Source organism: Hippopotamus amphibius, chromosome 13, assembly GCF_030028045.1.
Source record: "Hippopotamus amphibius kiboko isolate mHipAmp2 chromosome 13, mHipAmp2.hap2, whole genome shotgun sequence".
Classification (NCBI taxonomy): domain Eukaryota; kingdom Metazoa; phylum Chordata; class Mammalia; order Artiodactyla; family Hippopotamidae; genus Hippopotamus; species Hippopotamus amphibius.
Window position 1 is genome coordinate 84,423,961 of NC_080198.1, and position 21,370 is coordinate 84,445,330.

Here is a 21,370-nt window from a genome sequence, read left to right on the forward strand (position 1 = left end):
TTAAAGCATAGGCTCCTTATTATTACTATATTTTAGGCTTACAATTACACGCATAGATTATCCGATGCCTCCATGTCTCATTTCACTTTTCCTAATTTGTGGGGAATGAGAGGAGGGATGGAAAGATTAAAAAAAAAAACTTTTCCCTCTGAGAAAAGAAAGAGGGGTGTATGAGGAAGCTGAGGTTAAAACATTGCTGTGAGACTAGGGGATCAGGAGGGGTCAATATTACTTTTAGCCCTCTCCTCAAACATGATTCTGTTCCATCTACCACCCGTACAGTAAATAAAGTGAATTTCTCATGCATACAAATAGTTTTTGCATTGGACCAGTTGGTCCAGTTCTCCTATCTGCTAACTTCCTTCACCCCCTTGTCTTAGTTCATTAACTCTACCCCTTCCCATACTCAAACCCTTCACCTAACCTCCCTCCCTCTTCTGGCTACTAGTCACTCTCGACTTTCTACTACCCTCGACCTCAGCATCCCCAGCCCGCACGAGATCGGGAAGCTCTGAGGACCAGGCCCCAGGTTAACATAAGTCAAAGCCAGAGGAGGTGAGTGACCTGGAGGGTGCGGCGGGAGCCAGAAGCCAGGAGCCAGGAGGTAGGAAGTGCGTTCCTTTCACGTGGGATTTCTGCGCAAATTTGACTGGAGTTATTGCGAGAGAGCTGGCAGGTTTACTATTTACCTCCAAGCTCGCCTTGGGGCTGCATTCGGTACTCGGAAACTTCATTCAAAAGCCAGGCTAGGCGGCCCACGAGGTCGGGGTTGGGGGTTGTGGATGACCTCGAGGCCACTTCCTCCCTCTCCGAGCCCTTCCTCCACTCCCTTAGTCACCTTCACATAAACAAAATTGCCCCTCCCCACCCCCACCACCGGGCTAGATAGGTCTCGCTTTCTCTCACTCTCTCTCGCAAAGGGTTAATTTGTCAGATCGCACGAGGGGGAGGAGATTTCCCCGTAGACAAGTAAAAAGGGTGATGGACAAACGTGCGGGCACTAAGACCGCAAGGCATTCATTTCCTCCTATGGTGGATGCGGACGCCGGGAGGAGGAGAGTCCCAGAGCTAGGAGCTGGGAGCAGAGGCACAGGCAATGCTCAACCCCGACTGTAGCTGAGAGAGGCCGGGGGAGACCGATTGCCGGAGACCGAGCGGCGAGGGGAAGACCTAGGGGGGTGGGTGGGGGAAGCAGACAGGAGAGCACTCGAAATCAAGCGCTTTACAGATCATTTTATTTTGTGTAGAGAACACGTAGCGACTCCGAAGATCAGCCCCAATGAACATGTCAGTGTTGACTTTACAAGAATATGAATTCGAAAAGCAATTCAACGAGAATGAAGCCATCCAGTGGATGCAGGAAAACTGGTAGGTGATGCTTCCGCGTGATACTGTTCCCGGGAGCCCTGCTGGTCTTCCCGGTGTGCCTTAATGTCGGTACTCCCTTTCTGGGGTGTGAATGGAGCGAGGAACCGAGCGGATCGCTGAGTTCCCGGGTCTGCATGAAGCGCGTGAGCCTGTGGGTGCCCCTGGGTGAACCGTGTCTACACATGCATCTTTAACATAGATTATATAACATAGAAGATATATGTGTACATAGAGTAGATGTCTGTGAGACAGGGAAGGCGGGAGAGATGCCACAGTCTCTACCTGTGCTACTCCTGGTTTTCCTCTAGATTTGGGTTTTCTTGCTTGGCTTCTCGCTGGCAGAGTGTGAAAGGCAGTGGAGGGAGGACCCAGTCTCCTGCTCCCTTTAACCCTCTCCCGACCGCCGTCCTCGCTCTCTGGTCCTCGCCCTCTCCCCATCCCTCCTGTCCTTCCTTTCTCCTTGCAGCTCTCCTACTTCACCGTTTTCCTCCTTGCTGCTCCCCAGCCGGATTCTCCTTTCCTGGACCCCTTTCCCCACGCGGATCTCTTTCCGGTTTCATAAAGAGAGGGAGGCGGGGAGTGGGGGAGGAGGGGACAATGAAAACTAATAAAAATGAATGAACCCGAGCGAGTGGAGCCACGCCATTATTAAGTTTGTTTTACGGAAACGCCTTTTGGACACACTCAGTTTTATTTCAGTGGGAAGCTGCTGATTGGAGTTGAAATACAGATTTAAAACCCCTGGGTCCGCAGAGTCCTTGGGGGCTCTTCCCCAGGCAAACTTCTAACCCGGGAAAGCATCTTTCGTGTTCACCGTGTTCCCTCCACCAGTCCTTTTGAAAATCCCTGTGTGGGAAGCGATCCTGTGTCACCTTGCAATATTTAACAGGGGAGGGCGTGTGTGCTCATCTCGCTTCTTCCCTGTAGACAGAGCTGCTGTGGCATTCTCTTACTCCCCCCCTTAACTCCAGGTCTGGCGATCAGTAAAGAGCAAGCACCCCCAAGCTGGGCAGTGGCTGGCAGCCTCCCAGGTGTTGGATGAGGCGGTTCAGCCGAGGGGGGCCTGCGGTAGCTGGGGGGATCCCGCCCGCCGCGTGCGCGAGCGCGTGCCCCTGGCGCCCTCACGACCTGCCTTCCCTCCCCCATCTCATCAATGGGAAACCGGAGATGCTGGCGCGCCAGGGGGCCGGGGCGGGTGGGTGCAACAGGGGAACCGGGGCATGGGGTTTCAACTTCTTTTTCTCCGGCCCCCAGAAGTCGCGACTAGTCTCGGGAGATCCGGCCGCCGCTCCCGCCTCTCTCCCGGAGGGCCCGCCCGGGACCAGCTGGCCATTTGCGGCCGCAGCCGGGCCCGCCGGGCCCGCCCCCTGCGCTGTGCGCGCCGGCTGGGCCCGGCCTGTTGGGGCGGGCGCGGCCGGCCCGCCGCACTCACACTCGCTGCGGCGTGGCTGGGGGCTTCCGCGGCCGCGGGGGCCGGAGGGCCGCAGCCGGAAGCCAGGAGGGGGACGCGATCCGCTCGGCAGGCCCGGACATGCGGCAGCACATGGGGCGCGGGGCCGGGGCCGAACCCGCCGAGGGTGGCTCCGGAAGACGGTTGTGCACCGGGAGGCTCGATCCTGTAGGAGTTTAGACATTGAAGACCTCGGCGCTCTGGGGAGCCAAGCCCCCTCGGGCCCCACCAAGGGGACCTTCTCCAGATGCACTTCCTCCTCCCGCGTCGGGGGCGGCGCTGAAGGCTGGGCGCGGGGCGGTGGCCCCGGGTGGCGAGCGCCGGGAGCGTGGCGAGCGCCGGGAGCGGCACGGCCGGCCAGCCGAGGTCTTTTCTGCGGCTGGTTGTCGTGTACGCTTGCCGCACAGCTCAGTCCATCTTCCTCTCCCGGTGGCCCTGTGCGCTCTGTGTTTTCTAACGTCCGCCCTGCGTCCAACTTGCTGCACCCTTGTTGAACCTGCTTCCCCTGGCGCCGGCTGCTCGGCTACATTCCCTGTGGGCCAGCCCCCCCTTGCACCTCCGCGGTGGATACTGCCTCTTACTCACTTGTTGCCTTTTCTCTGAGGCCACTTTCTGTGCCCCCTCCACCTCCAGGTACCATTTCCCGCCTCTTTTCTCCATTCACTCAACAAGTACACACTGAACCAGACAGGGCCTAGCTCTCTGGGGACTGAAAATGGCAAAAATGCGCCACTTTTATCTTCCCTTGTTGGGCTCTTGCCACTCTTTCCTCCTAGCTCTTTATCTGTACATTTCATCTGGCAGTATCTTTCCTGGCTTTTACTCACATGCATAAATATGTAAATGTGTCTGTGCTTCCCACTAGACACATCGTCTCTTCAGGGCATGGTTCCTGTCTCATTCCACTCTTGACTACACGGACCACTTCGAAGAGTGCATTGTACGTGGCAGATGCTGGGGAAAAGGCTTGTCTAGCGAGTTAAAATGATGATGGGTGTCCATTTTATTGCCAGCACTACCTGTTTAATACCTGAAGCTTAGCATACTTGGCCTCCCCTTGCGTTTTGAATACTATGTCACAGTCACACACTAGGGTTTCCCTTTCCTGACTTTTTCTCTCTTTGACCCTAATTGTCTTGCTTTCCGATTTTATCCCAGAGTGTGTGCATTTCTCTCAATATCCTTGGGTCCCAGTTTTATAAGCCTCCCCCAAAAACCTCAACAGCCAAAAAAGTCTTGAACCAGGTATATAAGAAAATGATGATTTCCTTTTCATTTCCCTTGTTAACAGGAGTAGGAACTCCATAGCCAAGGCTTGCACCATCTTGGGGGCAGGGGAAGTTTAGGAAACACAAGGTCTTGCCTTTCCCAGACGCATTAACTTAAAATGGCTTGAATAGCTTCTGGAGGAAAAACACAATGTTGTGAAGTTTCTACTCTGTTTTTTGACAAATCATTTTCAATTGTCCTTAAAAATCCCTTAGATATAGCCTCGAATGAAACTCAATTTAGAGAATTATAACTTATCTCTCAAAAATAAGTTACACTTACTGTCTTTTGAAGAATTGTGAGGAAGGGCAGGAGTGTTGTTTGGTCAGTATGCTGTCTGCACTACCTTTTGAGTATTTAAGAAGGCCTTTATTAAACTTATCCTATAATTCATATTCATTACCTTATTACATACTAGTGTGATGGGACCCTTTTTTTGGAGTGCTGTTTTTATAAACTAAAGGGTTCAACTGAGGCAAGTTTATCAAGTTAATTGCTGCTTAAACAATGATTAACCCTGTATTCATTGTTCTAGCCGCGGGATAAATACTACAGACCATTTTATTTTCTAGCAAATAGTTTCACGTATAATAGATTAGAAAAGCTATGGAAATGCAAAGTAATAAATATTATGCCTTTGAGAATCACCCTGAACCACATCTTGAAACTATATGTCAAGTTAAAAATATCCTGGATAATATTATCTGCTAATGAGAGTGTATTGCATGAGGTAGAGGAAAAACGCCTGTTTTTAGCTCCAACAGCATTTTTGAGTTGATTTTACACTGAAAAGCCCTTGTGATTTTACAGCATTGAAAATAGAGGCATTTTGTTCTTTTATGAGGTGTCTGGCCTTTACCTGTTATTTTCACGAATGGCTGACTTAATTTATAAGGGCTGCTAGCAAGGGAGCAAAATCGCCTAGTGATCGGTAAGGTGACATAAAATTCATTGAATGAGAAGAGCAGCTGGGCCCTGCCTTCTCTTTCAGCAGTCTGTCAGGTCTGCTAGCAGTGGTGGATGCTAGTTGCTCCAGTTGTAATTGTCTGGCCAATGATGATTATCTTCTGATGTCGGCTGACACGGTGTTCACCAATAGGAAAGCAGGAGGCCTGTGCTGACTGCTGTAACATTATGTATGTGAGGTGACGTCATCACAGGGCTTGCCTGGAACCTCACGAACCCCTCCCCCGCTCCGCTCTGGCATCCTCCACATCCAGCCTTTCAGTGCATTGTATATTTTTCTGACTTTTTCCCCTCCCTCCACTCGTGGTAATGGTTATAAGGGTTTTATCGTTTTTATCTTTTGACTTCTGTATTTTGGGGTCTATAAGATATTAGAACTAAATATTGTCTGGCTAAGGAAACTTTATCCACAAATTGGTTTTTACTAAAGAAAAACAGTAAAAGAAACACTTTATCAATAAAAGGAATTGTACATCTTTATGTTATTTCTTACATGTGAGGTTAGGAAGTAACATGTACAGTTTCAGTATGAAAAAAACATGAAAAGTATTATAAGCAAGTGTTAGATTTTTAGTCAAACTATAGCATCATAATGTCTATCAAGCTTTAGAATGCAGGCTGTTGTTTTTCCTGCAGTGACAGTTGCTTTGCATTGATCTTTAAAATCCTCCTTGTGACCTGTTACATGCTTTTGTAAGAAAAGTTACTGGAAAACAGTACAATCTGTGGTCATGAGACAGAAAAGGCCACAGTGTCTCATTTAATCAGTGACACAACAGCAAATACAAATTTGATCAGCTGTCTAGGAAACTACTGTGTCCACATTGTACTCAGTGTGTTGCTTGCCACTTATTTTAGACACAGTTCATATTAGCCTTAAGATTGAAAATCCTAAGCGTGAGAAGCTTAACATTTCATTCAGTAAACTTTAGAAAGCACTGAGATGTTGCCTAATATGTACTAGGTTAAGAATTAGAGCACTGAGAAAATGTATACAGAAGAAAATTGTGATTTATGTTATGATCCTGTAAAATAATGCAATGTGTAGGAACTGTAATCTGAGCTTTTATGTAGCTTTAAACGAACAATGCATATTCGTGCAGTCTTTGGTTTTTTAGGATTTCCAGGGATAATGCAAAATTATTTTATAATTATCCATCTCTGTATTTGCATTAGTCATAAATATTATGCATATGGTGGTAAAATGTTTACATAGGCCTTTTGTTAAATTGGGAGTAAATTTTGTGGTCTAGAGAAGGCTCCTTGGTGCTTTTAATGTTAGATAATAATTCTAAAAGTGTCAGGATCACATTGGAATTTAACTCAAAAGTCAATCCACTCCAGATCTAAGAGTTGCTTTGCATATTTCCTTTTAGGGAGAATCTGTTTAGTCAGTGGGAAAGTTTTTAGAGGGATGGAGACTTTGAAATACTTAGGAGAGCATAAAATAACCATCTAGCCTGTCTTAAGCCAACAAAGTAAAATGGAGTACAGCAAATCAATAATTCATCTTTGGTTCAATGATCTGGATATTTCAGGTCCAGTATTTTCTGAAATGAGTTATCCCAAAATTGTTGCCATGATTCACTTAATTGTTCATGTCTGGATACAGGTGAGCTGAGATGGCTTGTATTAATAGGAATCAGACAACAGTCCACAAACTTTGCCTTAGCTCTCTACCTTTATTCTTAGCTTCAAATCTGTCTGCTGCACTTACTTTCCATTTACCTTTGTTAGAAGAACACAGGCATTTACCTGGAAAAGTGTACCTCTGAAAAGTTACCTATACCGCAGATACTATTCCTATTGATAACCTAAGGAAATCTGAATGAAAATATAACATGGCTTTATTCCTTTATTTGTGTTCTGATTGTGTGTGTATACAGGCAGGTCCAGATGTGTAAAGTTGGCATAGTTACTCAGAGAACTTTAAAACATCAGCATCCTTAATTATATTTAATTTACAATAATTTTATTTTAGAGGTAGATTAATCCTTTTTTAGAAAAAGATTGCCCTGGAGTCAAAAATAGATTCGTAATTTTAAGTTCATTGAGCAAAAACCATCCCAAAGCACAGATCCTGGTACGTCATCTAAGTTCAAGCTTATAATTTTATAGTGATTCATTTCTGTACTGAGCACTCATGATTTTTAGTTATTAATCTTAGTATATTGGAATGACAGGTATTTTTAGAAACCCTTTTGTTTAGTCAGTCACCAACTATGAACTTTCTAAATTGTAGCTTTAAGCCTGTCTGCCCAAAATAACATACAAATGGAAAAGATTTACACTTATCTTTGCTGAGGTAAATAATTAGACACTGATTAGAATCAATTTTGGTGGATAGAAACTCATACAGTTTTCTAATGAGTTAATTCTCTTTCCTTTGGGATTTCATATTTTAGTTTTTTTCTTTCTAAAGGTTTTTTTGAGTTCCTAATTGTAATATGATAAGGAAAATATCATTGATATAATGAATTTTGGGTAGGGGGACCCCTACTGTTTTTAACCAAGTCTGTGATTGCATATTTTAAATATAATGTATATATAATATAGCATATATATAGTATATATGTGTGTGTGTATTACATAACTTTGTTTTCTTAAAGATAAATTTCAGATGTTTTAGCTCAACCCTTAATTTTATTAACATCCATCCTGGGACTTGCTTTGTTTTGTTTTTTTTAGTAATCCTTTGAATTCTGAGGCTGAATTTTTAAATTGACTGTTAACACTTAGTGGGCAGTACACAAAATCATTCTTTGAAGACTGACAAGATCAATGAAATGCATGTTTATCATTTATCTTTGTCAGGAGAGTATAGACATTTACTTAGAAAAAAATATGTTTATATATGTAAACACAAACGTATATATACATAAACATGTTAAAGTGCCTTTTTTAAAAAATGAAAACTGATACTCCATTAAAGACCATTTTTTGGGTAATTCCTGTTATTAGAAAAGCATCTTCCTTGGGAATTCCCTGATGGTCCAGTAGGACTCAGAGCTTTCACTGCCATGGGCCTGGGTTCAATCCCTGGTTGGGGAACTAAGATCCCACAAGCCACACAGCGTAGGGGGAAGAAAAAAGCATCTTCCTAATAAGCCAAATGTACTTCTCTGAAAATAGATCCTAATTTGACTATTTTGTCAATTGTTTAAAGCTAGTTAAATAATACAATTTTAGTGTCTTAAAACTGCAAAATTTGAACATTTAGTACTTGGATTTACCCCAATTATTAATAATTTTTAAAAAATCTTCAATATGGGTAATAGTAGGTGAAACCCTCAAGTTTTCCTGTCTTTTAGGCCCAATTGCCTGGCTCCTTCTATTTATAAAGGTGGTGTTAATACAATGTAAAAGTTTTTAAGATGCTAGACCTACTCCAACTGGTGTAATTGACTTTTTCAGGTGAAGTGGGTTCAGTGAAACTGAAAGCTTTGAAGTTGAGAATTTCATGATCTTGTTTTAGGAGGCTCAATGGGTTAAAAAAAAAAAAGTCTGATGAAAAGGTTTACTCCTGAAACTTTTTATTTTAATGTGTGAGACTTCTTCTCTTGAAGTCTAAGGATGCCTTAAGCATTTAAAAGCTGGTCTAGCAGTGGTGATCATTACAATGAGAGGGTAGGAAGCTCAATAAAAGGTTATTCTAAATATCATGGTCTGTAGTTTCTTCTCAATTTTATGACTTTGACATACATTTAATTTAAAGATCTTAGAAAGGAGGGTAGATTTTCTTTTCTTCATTCTGGAGTAATGATACTAATAGTTGATACATAGTTGTTTACTGATTGCAGGCATTCTTTTAAAATGTTTTATGTATGTTAATGGTTAAATCCTCTCAACCATCCTTTGATGTATTATCTTTTTGGTTTTACACAGCAGGAAATGAGGTGTAATGCGGTTAAACAAGTTGGAATTTGTATGTAGGGACAAAAAAAAAGAGAGAAATGGGCTCCAGCCTTGACTAAAGCTTGGTCGCCCAGGCCCCAATCATCCCCCTATTTGTATAAGAATAAATATTCAATTAATAAACTTATGCACTTGGAAACTTGGCAGCACTGTAAACAATGAAGGTAGCTGTGGTTTTAATCTAGGATCTCACAGTGTCTGTCTTCCGTTTTTCACTCGGTAGTTCCTGAACACTTAAGGCAAGAATAACTACAAAAAGCACTATTAATGTTATAATAAACATTGCACTATGCAGACATAAATACTTTAATCATTAAGAGTTATTATTTTCTGAATATTACTTGTTCAAAATCTATCAATACTTTTAATATTAATTGTAGAATATTAATTGTAGAAAGCCATGTCACCTTTAGTAATACTTCTATCATAAACTATTCCAGTTTTATCTCAAACAAGCCATGACACACGGATTTGCAACGTTTCTTACAAAGCATACTTTCTGTCCGCTTCTCTATGCCATGAGCCCTGTCCACTCAGCTCTAGGAGCTTCTATTTTTACCTGGTACTGCCCGTAGCCAGGCTTTTCTTCAGGCAGGTTTTGGTAGCTACTGGTAAATAGCCAACACCTGTTGACAGGGAAAAATAAATAAATATTATATATAATATACACACACACACATGCACATGGTTTGGAGATGTCTTTATTCTTTTTTTTTAATAAATTTATTTATTTATTGGTTGTGTTGGGTCTTCGTTGCTGTACATGGGCTTTCTCTAGTTGTGGTGAGCTGGGGCTACTCTTTGCAGTGCTCGGGCTTCTCATTGCCTTGGCTTCTCTTGTTGTGGAGCACGGGCTCTAGGCACATGGGCTCAGTAGTTGTGGCTCACGGGTTCTAGAGCACAAGCTCAGTAGTTGTAGCACACAGGCTTAGCTGTTCCACGGCATGTGGGATCTTCCCGGACCAGGGATCGAACCTGTGTCCCCTGCATTGGCAGTCGGATTCTTAACCACTGCACCACCTAGGAAGCCTCAAGACACCTTCATTCTTAAAGCTTAGCTCCTACAATGTGAAGAATTAAAGAGAAATATTTTTTGTTCCGTTTATTGGTTTTAAATCCTTCTCCTGATTTTAAAGTAAATATTATGGGACGAAAAACGAAAACACTAAAAAATATTCAGGAAAGAAAACACCTTTAATTCTTATCCAGAGGCAAGCACTATTATTTTGCCACATTTCCTTCAGCCTTGTTTCCAAGATTTTTATATACTCTAGATATTCAGCGCATGTCAGTGACAGATTGAGTTCTCTGTTACGTGCCAGGGACTGCTTTGGGCATTTTCATTCACCTACTGTCTCATTACAACTTTATATGTTGTTTTGTTTCCTCTTTACATTATAAATGTTTTTTAGTCACTAAAACCTCTCCATAAGTATAATTTTCAGTGGCTATTTAATATTGCATTGTTTTGACTTTTAGATAACCATTCCCTTACATGTTGAGTTGAACATGTTGTTTCTAATATTTTGCTATTAGAAATGGTCCTCTGGACGTTGTTGGAAGAGGTCATCAAGAGGATGTGGCCCCCAGCTGACAGCCAATCAAGGCTCCTCACCCCCTCCACTGCCCTTAGAATATACGTGTTGCCCGCCATTCCCACAGCCAGAGCCATTTCAGTGATGCAGCCTTGAGAGGGTAGTGTGTTATTGAGACCATCTGGATGGTATGCGGGGCTGAACCTCATTAAGGACAGGATACAAACTCTGAGTTCTGGAGGGCTGGAGGGAGGGTGCAGGAACTTACTCATCTTGCAGCCGCGCAAGACAAGCCCTGTAAGTAAATCCCCTTGCTTATTACCTACCAATCTGGAATGGCTGCCTTTTTCTTTGATCTCTTGCTGCCTTCCAGTGTAAGGGGGCCAGTTTCAAATTTTCACCGGGAACTCCTGGGATGCAAACCAACAGCTCTCCTTCTAGGCCTGGAGTTGGCACTGCAGTAGGCAGCCTGCACCCTCTTTGTGATGAGAGCACAGGTAAAGTTTGCCATGCTATTAGAGGTGTTTCATAACTAAGCTGTTTACTGATAAATACTTAACTCATCAGTATCCTGACCCACTGGGCCCTCATCAGCTGTAGAGTGATTCCCCTTTAAGACCTAGTGGCGTAGATACTTGAAATTTGTGATTTTAACACTAGCAGTTTTGACTTGGAGAATGATCCAATGGTCCAGGAAATGAAGCAGGTGTTTTGGTTTGGTTTGAGTTTGGGTTTTTTGCTGAAGTTAAATTTGAGAAGCATTCATTTGTCAAAGTAGTTATGTTTGCTTTCTTTTATTGTCTGGTAGGTAGGAAATCTTGGAGGTAGAAACTTACGTCCTTGTAAAAAAATGGCCCCACAAAGGAGTGCAACACTGGGTACTGACTATAAAAGTAAGAGAAGATTAAGAGGTTGAGGAACACTGTGATCCTTAATCAGAAAAAATAAGTGGTTTAATGGAATTTTCTAGGTTAAAGGAGTGTTCTTCAAACTTTTTTGCTGACATCAACCTAAAAGATGTTTGAAAAACTATGTACTGCCTTACACATTTAATATTTTTCTCTTTGTAAGTTGAAGTAAATTAATTTTTAGTAAATATTTCATGACTTGATAAGTTTATCTCTTTATTGAGTGATGCACAACAAATCTGAAATAAATGACATAACATTTTTATCCATGGTTTCGTTCATTGGTAGCTCCCCAAACAGTCCACATTCCACATCGATACATTTAAAAGACTCAGCTGTACTCATCCTATATTGTTTCTGGTTGTTCTGAATTCTGGACATCTCAACATTCAGAATATAGGGTCTAATCAGCAGGAAAGAAAAATGAAGATTATCGTTCTGCCTCACATCATTGTTCATTTTTACTTTGCTTTGGGGATGAGAAGGAGAGACATGGGTAGGCCGTCAAGTGTCTTAAACTATCTTTTCTTGACTGCGGAGAAAGTCATAGCTGGTAGCATTTTAGAATGTCATCTGCAGTCCACTGGTAATCCACATGGATACTTCTAAAAAATAAAAAATTAGAACTCTTATACTTTTGAACAATTAAATGTTACCTACTAGGAAACTCCTGAGAAATGTATTACAGCTTGCTAAAATTTGGCACTTATACATTAAAATGAGCAAGTCTATATTAGAAAGTACAGTGGGGGAGGGGGAGTCCTAATTTAGTATTCTGCTAAAAAGTCTGCCACATGGTGCTTTGGAACATTAGAAAGCTCCTATTGTACACGACATTCTGGAAATTTTAAGGATTCTCTGTTAGCCCTGAACCACCAGGTTTGTCTTGAGTCGTAGTTGGTTTTCAGTTACTGTTCCTGCATTCATATTTGCAGAAATATTTTTTTGGAACCTGTATTTTGTGATGACTGATACTGTTTGTGATTATACTGCTTTGGTTGGTACTTGGTTCTTCTCTCGTTCTTTGTGATTACTGGGTTCATTTTCTACTGACAAGAGGGTAGTTTGGGGTAAAAGAAAGTTTGAGGACCATACTCTATGTCCTCGCTCCTTAATCAGGTATTTGGGCTGGACTCACGTGGAGAGTTTCTTTTTCCTGAGAATACACATGCACAGGCTTTATCTCAGAGATTCAGAATTAACAGGTCCATGGAGGGGCCCAGGTACTGGAAAGATGTTCCCAGCTGATTCTGCCTTAGCGGGAGGGCCGCTGTGGCGAAGGCTGATTGCACCTCACATTCTTTGGGGCTGTCTTCTCAGATCATTGATTTCACAAACTGGATACCTCTTCCTCTTCTAGCCTCTTCTACCGTCTTCATTGGCTACACGGGACCAGGACATCACTCTGCCCCGCACCCTTCTCTCCCTCCTTACCTCTGATTCACTACCATGTCCTTTGTGATCTGGCCCTTAATTTCCTCTCAGTTCGTTTCCTCGGCCGTGGCCTCCTTCAGGCCCCCATTATGACTTTTTGTCTCCTGCCTCACTTTGCTACCTCCATCTCTCTCTTTTTTTTAAAATTTATTTATTTATTTATTTATTTTTGGCTGCGTTGGGTCTCTGTTGCTGCACGCGGGCTTTCTCTAACTGTGGCTAGCGGGGGCTACTCTTCAATGCGGTACGCGGACTTCTCATTGGGGTGGCTTCTCTTGTTGCGGAGCACGCGCTCTAGGCACTTTACCTCCATCTCTTGCCTTGCTTTCAGCGTTATCTAAGTCACAGGTCCCATCTTGTCACTCCTGTGGTTAAAACCTTCCATGGTTTCCCATTGTCTGTAGGATAAATCTGAATTCTTTTGCTTGATTTGAAGGCCATTCAAAATCTGGCTCCAGGTTATCCTCCTGGTGTTACCTATTGAAGTAGCCCTCCTCCCAGGCCTATTCAAATACAAATCCTTTCTCTTCCCCACCCATCAAAATCTGTTGTCCTTTCGTTGTGGAGTGCTGGCCCTGGGCTCATAAACAGATTAGTATTCTCTCTTCTGTGTTTGAAATCAGTGCCCATCGCAGAATTTGGCATATAGTTGCCCTCACTGTGTGTTGACTACATGAGTGCCGATATGCGTGAATACACACGGCTGTTTATTCACTCTCAGAGGTGTCTGATTTATAATCCAGGACCTCTTTGTAGTGTCCTTAAGTGAATTACTGGAGACTGTCTAGTGCCTTCTTGAAACAATAATAAAAATAATTTTTATTCATCTAATTTTCTTTTTAAGAGGAAAGATATTCATGTAGCACGACTGGTTTTTAGTGAACCCATGTTAACTGTTGGGGTTATTAGGCCTTTTCTAGGCGTCAAACCAACTACTCCAATCAGAAAGAAGTCAAAAGCTTGCCTAAAGTTGGGGGTGGGGTAGGGTGGGGTGGGGGGGTGGCGGAGCTGGGATTGTATGCACAATGGAAAAAAAAAATCGGGAAGAAAATAATATTGATACCAAAATGGTAAAAAGTAGTTGTATAAAGCGATGGTTATTATTTCTCTTATTGCTCTTCCAGTTTTCCATGATATTTTTATATTACATTCTGGGTATGTATGCATGGTGGGATTTTGCATATGGTCATATTTTTTCATTTTTTGTATTAACTATAGTGTACTTACTGTCTTCCTAGTAAAAGATCAGCTTCATTTTGTACTGGTGTATTATCTGATATAAGGTAATAAGCATTTTTTTTTAAACCAATGCACGTTTTAATAAACATTAAGCAACATAGTTAAACATAAAGGCATTTTGTGAGGACAGGGAACTGCACATTCTTATTTCAAATGAATACGCTTTCTCAGATTAAGGTAGAGGTGAGCCATACTGTTGATGTCACAATACATTTCCCTGTTTTTCTCCAGTTCTAAATTATATAGTTTAATTATCTTTTTTAGTAGGACAGGGTCCTGCTTTTTTAAGGGAGGGTGATAGACATTCATTTGACTTGAGCACGACAACGTTTACGTCTGGGTTTCAGGATTGTATCCAATAGAGCAAAGGTTCCCCAGGGACAATAGTCATCTAATCTAATAGCAATAAAAGATTAATCATAAACCTGTCTCTAGAGAGCAAAAAATGAATAAGATAATTGGCTCAGGGACCTCGTGGCACCTGGAAGCAGATGCTGCATACGTACCTGGGATACATCATTAACAAATACTCCAGCACTGCCGAATGCCTGGGAGATTGAGGCATCGAGTGCCTGGTTTAGAGGAGCTGGAAGGATTTTGTTATTCTCTGCGATGAAGGTTATAAAGGGCCAGTCTAGTCCAGAAGCCAGGCCGTGTGGAGCCAGAGAACCTGGTGTGTCTCATCTGGAAGGAAGTCCCAGGGATCTAGTTGGGAACCCAGTGACAGCTTTTTCAACGGACTGCTCTGCAGAGATCTTATCAGTTCTGGGCATTGCTTTGAACTCTCGCTTCTTCTGGACTTCCTCTTAGAGAGAAGAGAGAGACAAGGGATTGCAATGTGAGAACATGAGAAGTAGTGTTTAGTTTTTACAGTTAGCTGTGTCTAGGAAGACTCTCATTCCTTTTCCATACTAGTCTTTGCATTGTCTCAGCCAGCAAACAAAAGGGCACAGGAGCCGGGAAAGGGAGGGTGGAGGAGAATGGTTCCAAATCACACGGGATATAGTTTTAAAAAAATCTCTGTAATTGATTTAACAATGATCTTCTGGTTTTATCCTTCCTATAAATTTAGAAAAATTTCAGCTCTTAAGCTCCAGACAACTTAAATAAGTATTCTTTCTGGATACAAGAAAATAAGCAATAGGTTAGAAATATCCTAAAGGAGCAAAAAAGAAAATATTAAACATGAGGAAAATATTAGGTATATTGGACTCAATTTTTCTAAGATCATTACAAATACTATTTCCTCAAAAATAATATTTCTTGAAGTAAATTAAAAAATTTAACCTGCTAAATATTTATGACTTTCTTCTGTAACATCAGAAGAAAAGTTACGTTTATCTCTTTTTCAGGTAACTTTTTTAAGGGAAGGTTTTTCCTATTACAGAATTTTTTTTTTAACTTGAAAACTACCCTAAAATAAAGCATAAGAAATTATACATCGTTTCATATCCTAGAACAACACGTTTATGAGCCTAATACCAAAATTACAATTTACAAAGTGTGAAACATTCTGACCAGCACAATCTCTAAATATGCATATACAGTTCTGACCGGCAGAGAGTGAGGTCCATGTGATTGTAATTGACATTTTAAAACATTAAAACAGGAATTTTCACATTATAAACTTTTGATAAGTTTTTAAACATTCAAGCAGATTTTCACACAATTTAAATGCTTGATATATATTGACACTTTATTTTGAAAATAGGCTTCCATTTCAATGCTATATAATGTGAATATTATGATAATTTTAAAAATAAATCTTTATTAATTATTGGGCTTTTAAAAAAGTTGATCAAATGTTGATGCCAATCCTTCATTTAGTTCTGCTGAGAAAAGAAGTGGTCAACATTCTGTAACTGCTGTGTAGAATTGCATTGGGGGTATTTTATATGGATAATTCAGGCAAACCAGAGAGCTGGTTTTTTGAACTTGCATTATTACATAGAGAGAATAACACACAATGGGAAACTACATAGAATAAACTGGAAAAAAAAAAAAGGACTCTACCATGTTTTTGAGAATTGTAGCATGGCTAAGGAACAAAAAGCTAGGCCTCAGAAATCTACTGCGTCATCAGACTAAACTTTCTGTGGAGATTGTTTCTTCCCCACAAAGCATTTCATGTCCAGAGGCTCTTCTTTTCCCAGCCACGCTGAAGGGACCAGGGTATAGGGACTCAAGCTGATGAATTATGCTTGTCTTGCTTTCACACAGTGGAATATAGATTCTAACAAAAATTGGTGCAATTGGATACCCCTTTCAGGATTAAATTTTACTTAGTGGAAAGAATATATAGTCTCTTTTATGTTTATAGTGTATCTCATCTAGATGTGCTCTAAGAGATTTAAACTGTTTTCCTTAGGTAGTTACAATATAACAGCTCCAATTGTCTTGTTTATATGCAAAGTCTAGGACATTTGGAATGTAGTAGTTTTCCGAAGTATTGCTAATAAATTGTGTTTTCAGTGATTTGGGGCCAGATCATCAATAGCTTGCCAGTTGTCTTCGGTAGTTGGCTTAAATTGTTTTTTTTTCATGTGAAAATGAAAAGCAATACTCTTGTTTTCACATGAGTTCAGCTGAGTTTAAATATTTAATATTTCCACCCTATTTTCTGAAATTTATGTATGTATTGTTTTTCATCAAATTGTATGCACCTGGAGGCCTAGAATTAAGAGATATACATATAATCTTTACTTTTTTCTTAAGACTTTACTTATGTAGAGAAGTATTAGGATTCATCTTGATAAAGCAAAGATGGGTACTGTCACAGAAACATTTTTTAAAAGAATAAACTATCAATTGTAGTTTCTTCATTCAGTGGATAGGTCTGGTGCCAGTAACTTTGTTACATATTGTAGAAAGTTTAAAAACACAAATAAGCAAAAATAAGAAAGCAAATGTTACCTTGAGATAAACATTAACATTTTGGTGTAAATCTTTTTAAACATCTTTCTTGCCATCTCTCCATCTCTATGTTTTTAACAGTGTCTGTAGATTTTCTGATGATGCCCATTCTAAGCAGTGTAATGTTCTAGCTGACACTGGAAAAGCTTGAGGAGACATGTCCCTTTTCAATCAACATATTTTCTATCATTTCTAGAAGGAAAAAGAAAACCAGTAGCTTTAAAAGAGCAAAAGAACACAATAATTATCACTAAAATGGTTTTACGTTTGACCAATAGAATAAAAATGCAATAAATTTCAGATTATTTTCTTCATGGATTATGTCTTCTTTGGGTAATAACTCATCAGTTCGCTGTGCAGAACAAACCTGCCAATCAAGGAACTATGTTAAGATGCTTTTAACTGCAAGTGACACTATAATTAACTGTTGCTTAAAATGTAAAACATTTAAGGGTAAGTCTGATTAGAAGCCTCTGTAGTCTTTCAGTGATTTAATAATGTTCCAGCTTCTGTCGCAGTTTCTGTCTTGCCATCCTTAACGTATTTTCTTGGTGGTTCCAAGATGGCTGCCATTTCACCAAACATCTATCCTCACTCCAGCCTCCCAAGCAGAAGGGAAGGGGCATCAGCAAAGAAGCCTCCTATTAGTTCTCTTCTTTGCCCAGAAGATACCTCCAAGCCAACTGGCTTTTTTTTTTTTTAAGGTCTTTATTGGAATATAATTGCTTTACACTCTTGTACCAGCTTTTGAGGTACACCAAAGTGAATCAGCTGTATTTATACATATATCCCCATATCCCCTCCCTCCTGCTTTCCCTGTCCTGGCCCTCTAAGGCATCACGCATCATCGAGTTGATCTCCCTTTGTTATACAGCGACTTTCCACTAGCTATCTGTTTTACAGTTGGTAGTGTATATATGTCTATGCTACTCTCTCACTTCGTCCCAGCTTTCCCTTCACCCCCCACCCCCCCAACCCCATGTCCTTCAGTCCATTCTCTGCATCTGCATCCTTATTCTTGCCCTGTCACTGGGTTCATCAGTACCCTTTTTTTTTTTTTTTTTTTTTGTAAGATTCCGTACATATGAGTTAGCATACAGTATTTGTTTTTCTCTTTCTGGCTTACTTCACTCTGTATGACAGACTCTAGGTCTATCCACCTCATTGCATATAGCTCCATTTCATTCCTTTTTATGGCTGAGTCATATTCCATTGTATATATGTGCCACATCTTCTTTATCCATTCATCTGTTGATGGGTATTTAGGTTGCTTCCATGTCCTGGCGATTGTAAATAGTGCTGCAGTGAACATTATGGTACATGTTTCTTTTTGGATTATGGTTTTCTCTGGGTACCAACTTGCTTTTAATACGTTTATAAAAGGATTTGCTTCTATTATTGCTATAAGTTCGTCTCATAGGTCAGGCCTGGGTCACTTGCTTTGAGATGCTTATACCTTGTCTTTCAGGGCTGTGTGCCTTGCCCTCCAAACAATATCAGATGATTAAGTTTCCTGGTAGCAAAGGAAGGAATTGGGTTGGCTAGCTTATCCTCCACTGTGCTCGTAGTACAAGAACACACACTCTAAGAGGACAGAAAAGATTTAAATCTGCCTTGAAATTCATTTTGGTACATTTTACGTGACTCCACAAACAGCGTGGTCTTATTAAAAAGTGGACACATTGGCTTATTCATGCTGATGTTACATGTAAATTATTGTGTGAATTACTCCTTAATCTCTAAAGATAGAGCTGGAAATACTAACCTTCTAATGGAAGTGGAAGAATAATTCCTAAACAAAGTCCCAACAAAGGATTAAGAAAGAACAGTTCTACACATTGCATGATGTGAGAGTACTAAAACTTGACCCTACATTGACAAAGTGCTGGGATCACTGATATCAGAACGTATCACTCACCTTCAGTTGCTTGGTACATAAGCTCAATACAGATCTTCCCTAACCTTCCAAAGCATGGCACTACTTTGGAATAAGTAGTCATTATTGTCTCTGTTTGATCGCATAATACGTGCTAGTAATATCATACTGAGGGATTAGATGGTGACTCTAGGGCCATATTCTGCCAGGTTTGAAGCCTCATTCAGCCATTTACTATATCTGTAAACATGGGGAGGTTACATATCTTTTTTAAACCTTAGTTTCCTTATCTGTAAAATGTGGAAAATAATACCGACTTGATAGAGTTGTTGCCTTAATTAAACGAATTAACGTGTGTGAAGTATTCACTAATGCTATATGCTATATGTTTTAGGTATGTTATTATCATTGATGTTAAGTGTGTCAGTATTGAACATTTTACCCAATACGTTCACATTGTCTCATGGTTGCCTCCTTGCAACCCCCTGAGCTGGGAATTTTCATCCCCGTTTTATGGGTGAGAACATTATATACTTTTATGTCCCAAATCATGTTGTGAGTTCAACAGTGATTCAGTTTGTGTTTTTAGTTTAATTATAAATTTTACTTATAGTGTGAGCAGAAATTATAAAGTATGTGGAATTTACACATTCCTAGATTATATAGTCCATAAGATCACATTAGAAAGTATGAAGAAGAGAAAGGAATGTTTGGTTAATAGACAAGTATCCTTGCACTCAGTAGAAATAATTATGTTCATTCATTGCATTAATTTCTTGGGATTGATTTAGATGCTTAGATGCAGCAACTCTAGGGTGAGTAGAAATACAGGTAAAGGTCGTGGTATATTACATGATGGTTTCCTGTACTTTGACTATATTCTATACTTGTGAATTTTGCATCCATGACTAGTAAGTCTAACAGAGGGAAAGCAGATCCAGTCTGCTGAATATGTATCGACGGTAGTAATATCCAGCTCAGTGCAAGAGAGAACCTAAGGTCAATAGAAAATTCTCAGTGAGTCCAATCTGATTCAGTAGGGCCCTAGGCAAAAAGAGATACCATCTGGACCTTTAATGTTTTTGTTTTGATTTATGTTCAGAAGTAACAGCATTCATCATTAAGAAATATATTTAAAATGGCTGAACGGCTTTATATCCTGATATTTGAAATGGTTTTTATTTTCAGTTTGCATTGAAAGTAGTGTCATTTCACCTTATTTTTTGCCAAAGCATCTTGCAGAAGGACTAACCAGTTAACCAAGAAATTTTTTCTAGTTTAGCAAATTGTTTTGGCGGACTGCAGCTGTGGACTATTTAATAACAGGGTAAATTACATCATGATGGCCTCCTGCAGATCTAGAAATCAGGTAATGAGTGCATTCTCATCCAGTCTTTTTTTCTCTTTTTTTCTTTTTTAAAGGGAAAATTTTTCTATAATCAAAAGATATATCCATTGCAGAACAAAATGGAATTATAGTATGAGCCATTGTCCCTCTTTGCTGAGAATATTTTTTAAAATCCCGTTTTTATCAAAGATAGTTTACTCCATCAACCAAGATGCCTACGTCTAATAAAGGTTTAGATGATGATCAAGAGTCTTTTGAAATATTTCAGATGTGGATGCTGTAGGATGAGAAAATGACTGGTTGAGGCTATCATTAGGGGCATTAATGGAACCTGGAGTAGTTATTACCTTCCTGGGAATAGTGCTCAGAGAGCAAATTGGTCTGCTGGGATCACGTACTGCCTGCTTATGTGACAGCCTGCTCCTGGGCCTTGATAGCCTGAGTTCCTGTTTCCCTGTTTGTGTTCATTCTCACTCTTGACTAAGTCACACCCGGCAATTTGTGTTTTTGAGGCGGAGAAGCAGGTCAGAGGTGCCAGCTGAATACATAGATAAGCAGATGAAATCAGTGTATGAAACAGCATACTACTGTGTGACTCAGCACAGGGCTGCTGGAAGGTATCACCTGAATGTGTGAAAAGTCAGCATGGCTCCAAAGTCTCTTTTTTCCTCTTGTACTTAGGACCTGAAGAAAAGCAGGTTTCAGAGATCTGGGAGTGTTGGTTTTCATATGTTTCCCCTGCACTATATAGCATAAAGTTCAGATGTAAAGTCCCCATATTCCAGGGGACCTAGGTGCATTGTCTCACTGTAAAGACTAAAAAGCCCTTTGCAGAGTCCACAGTTAAAAAAAAAAAAATCAGCAGTAATTTTAAGTACTTTGGGACAATGCAAGTATTTATTTTGCAGGAATTGATTTCAAACCAAGCAAAGTCTGATCACATTTCTCAAGAAGAAAGGTAATCACTCACCTAAGCAACCCATATGAAGTATGGATTGTATTCCAGAAGGCTCTTCCTTTGCAGGGATGGATTGCTACTGTCTACCTCTGATCCACATTCTTTGTAGGAGGTACAGTTGATGCTCATTATTTGACTAGTTACGTTCTATAAAGTCACTGGAAACACTAAATTAGCAAATTCTGAATCAT

The 21,370-nt window shown here is 40.6% G+C and overlaps 1 protein-coding gene across 2 annotated transcripts in view; it reads left to right on the forward strand.

The window, feature by feature from the left end:
* Positions 1 to 627: 627 nt before the first annotated feature.
* ELOVL6 (ELOVL fatty acid elongase 6) overlaps positions 628 to 21,370 on the forward strand; it is a 135,449-nt gene continuing 114,706 nt past the window's right edge. Inside the window, exons 1-2 of one of the 2 annotated variants that reach the window (XM_057706027.1) lie at positions 628 to 717; positions 1,248 to 1,368. In XM_057706027.1, the coding sequence (XP_057562010.1) occupies positions 1,280 to 1,368 (89 nt within the window). In that variant the 5' untranslated portion in view covers positions 628 to 717; positions 1,248 to 1,279. Of the gene's footprint in view, positions 718 to 969; positions 1,094 to 1,247; positions 1,369 to 21,370 lie in introns of those variants that run through there. The other variant, XM_057706026.1, reaches the window with a different exon arrangement.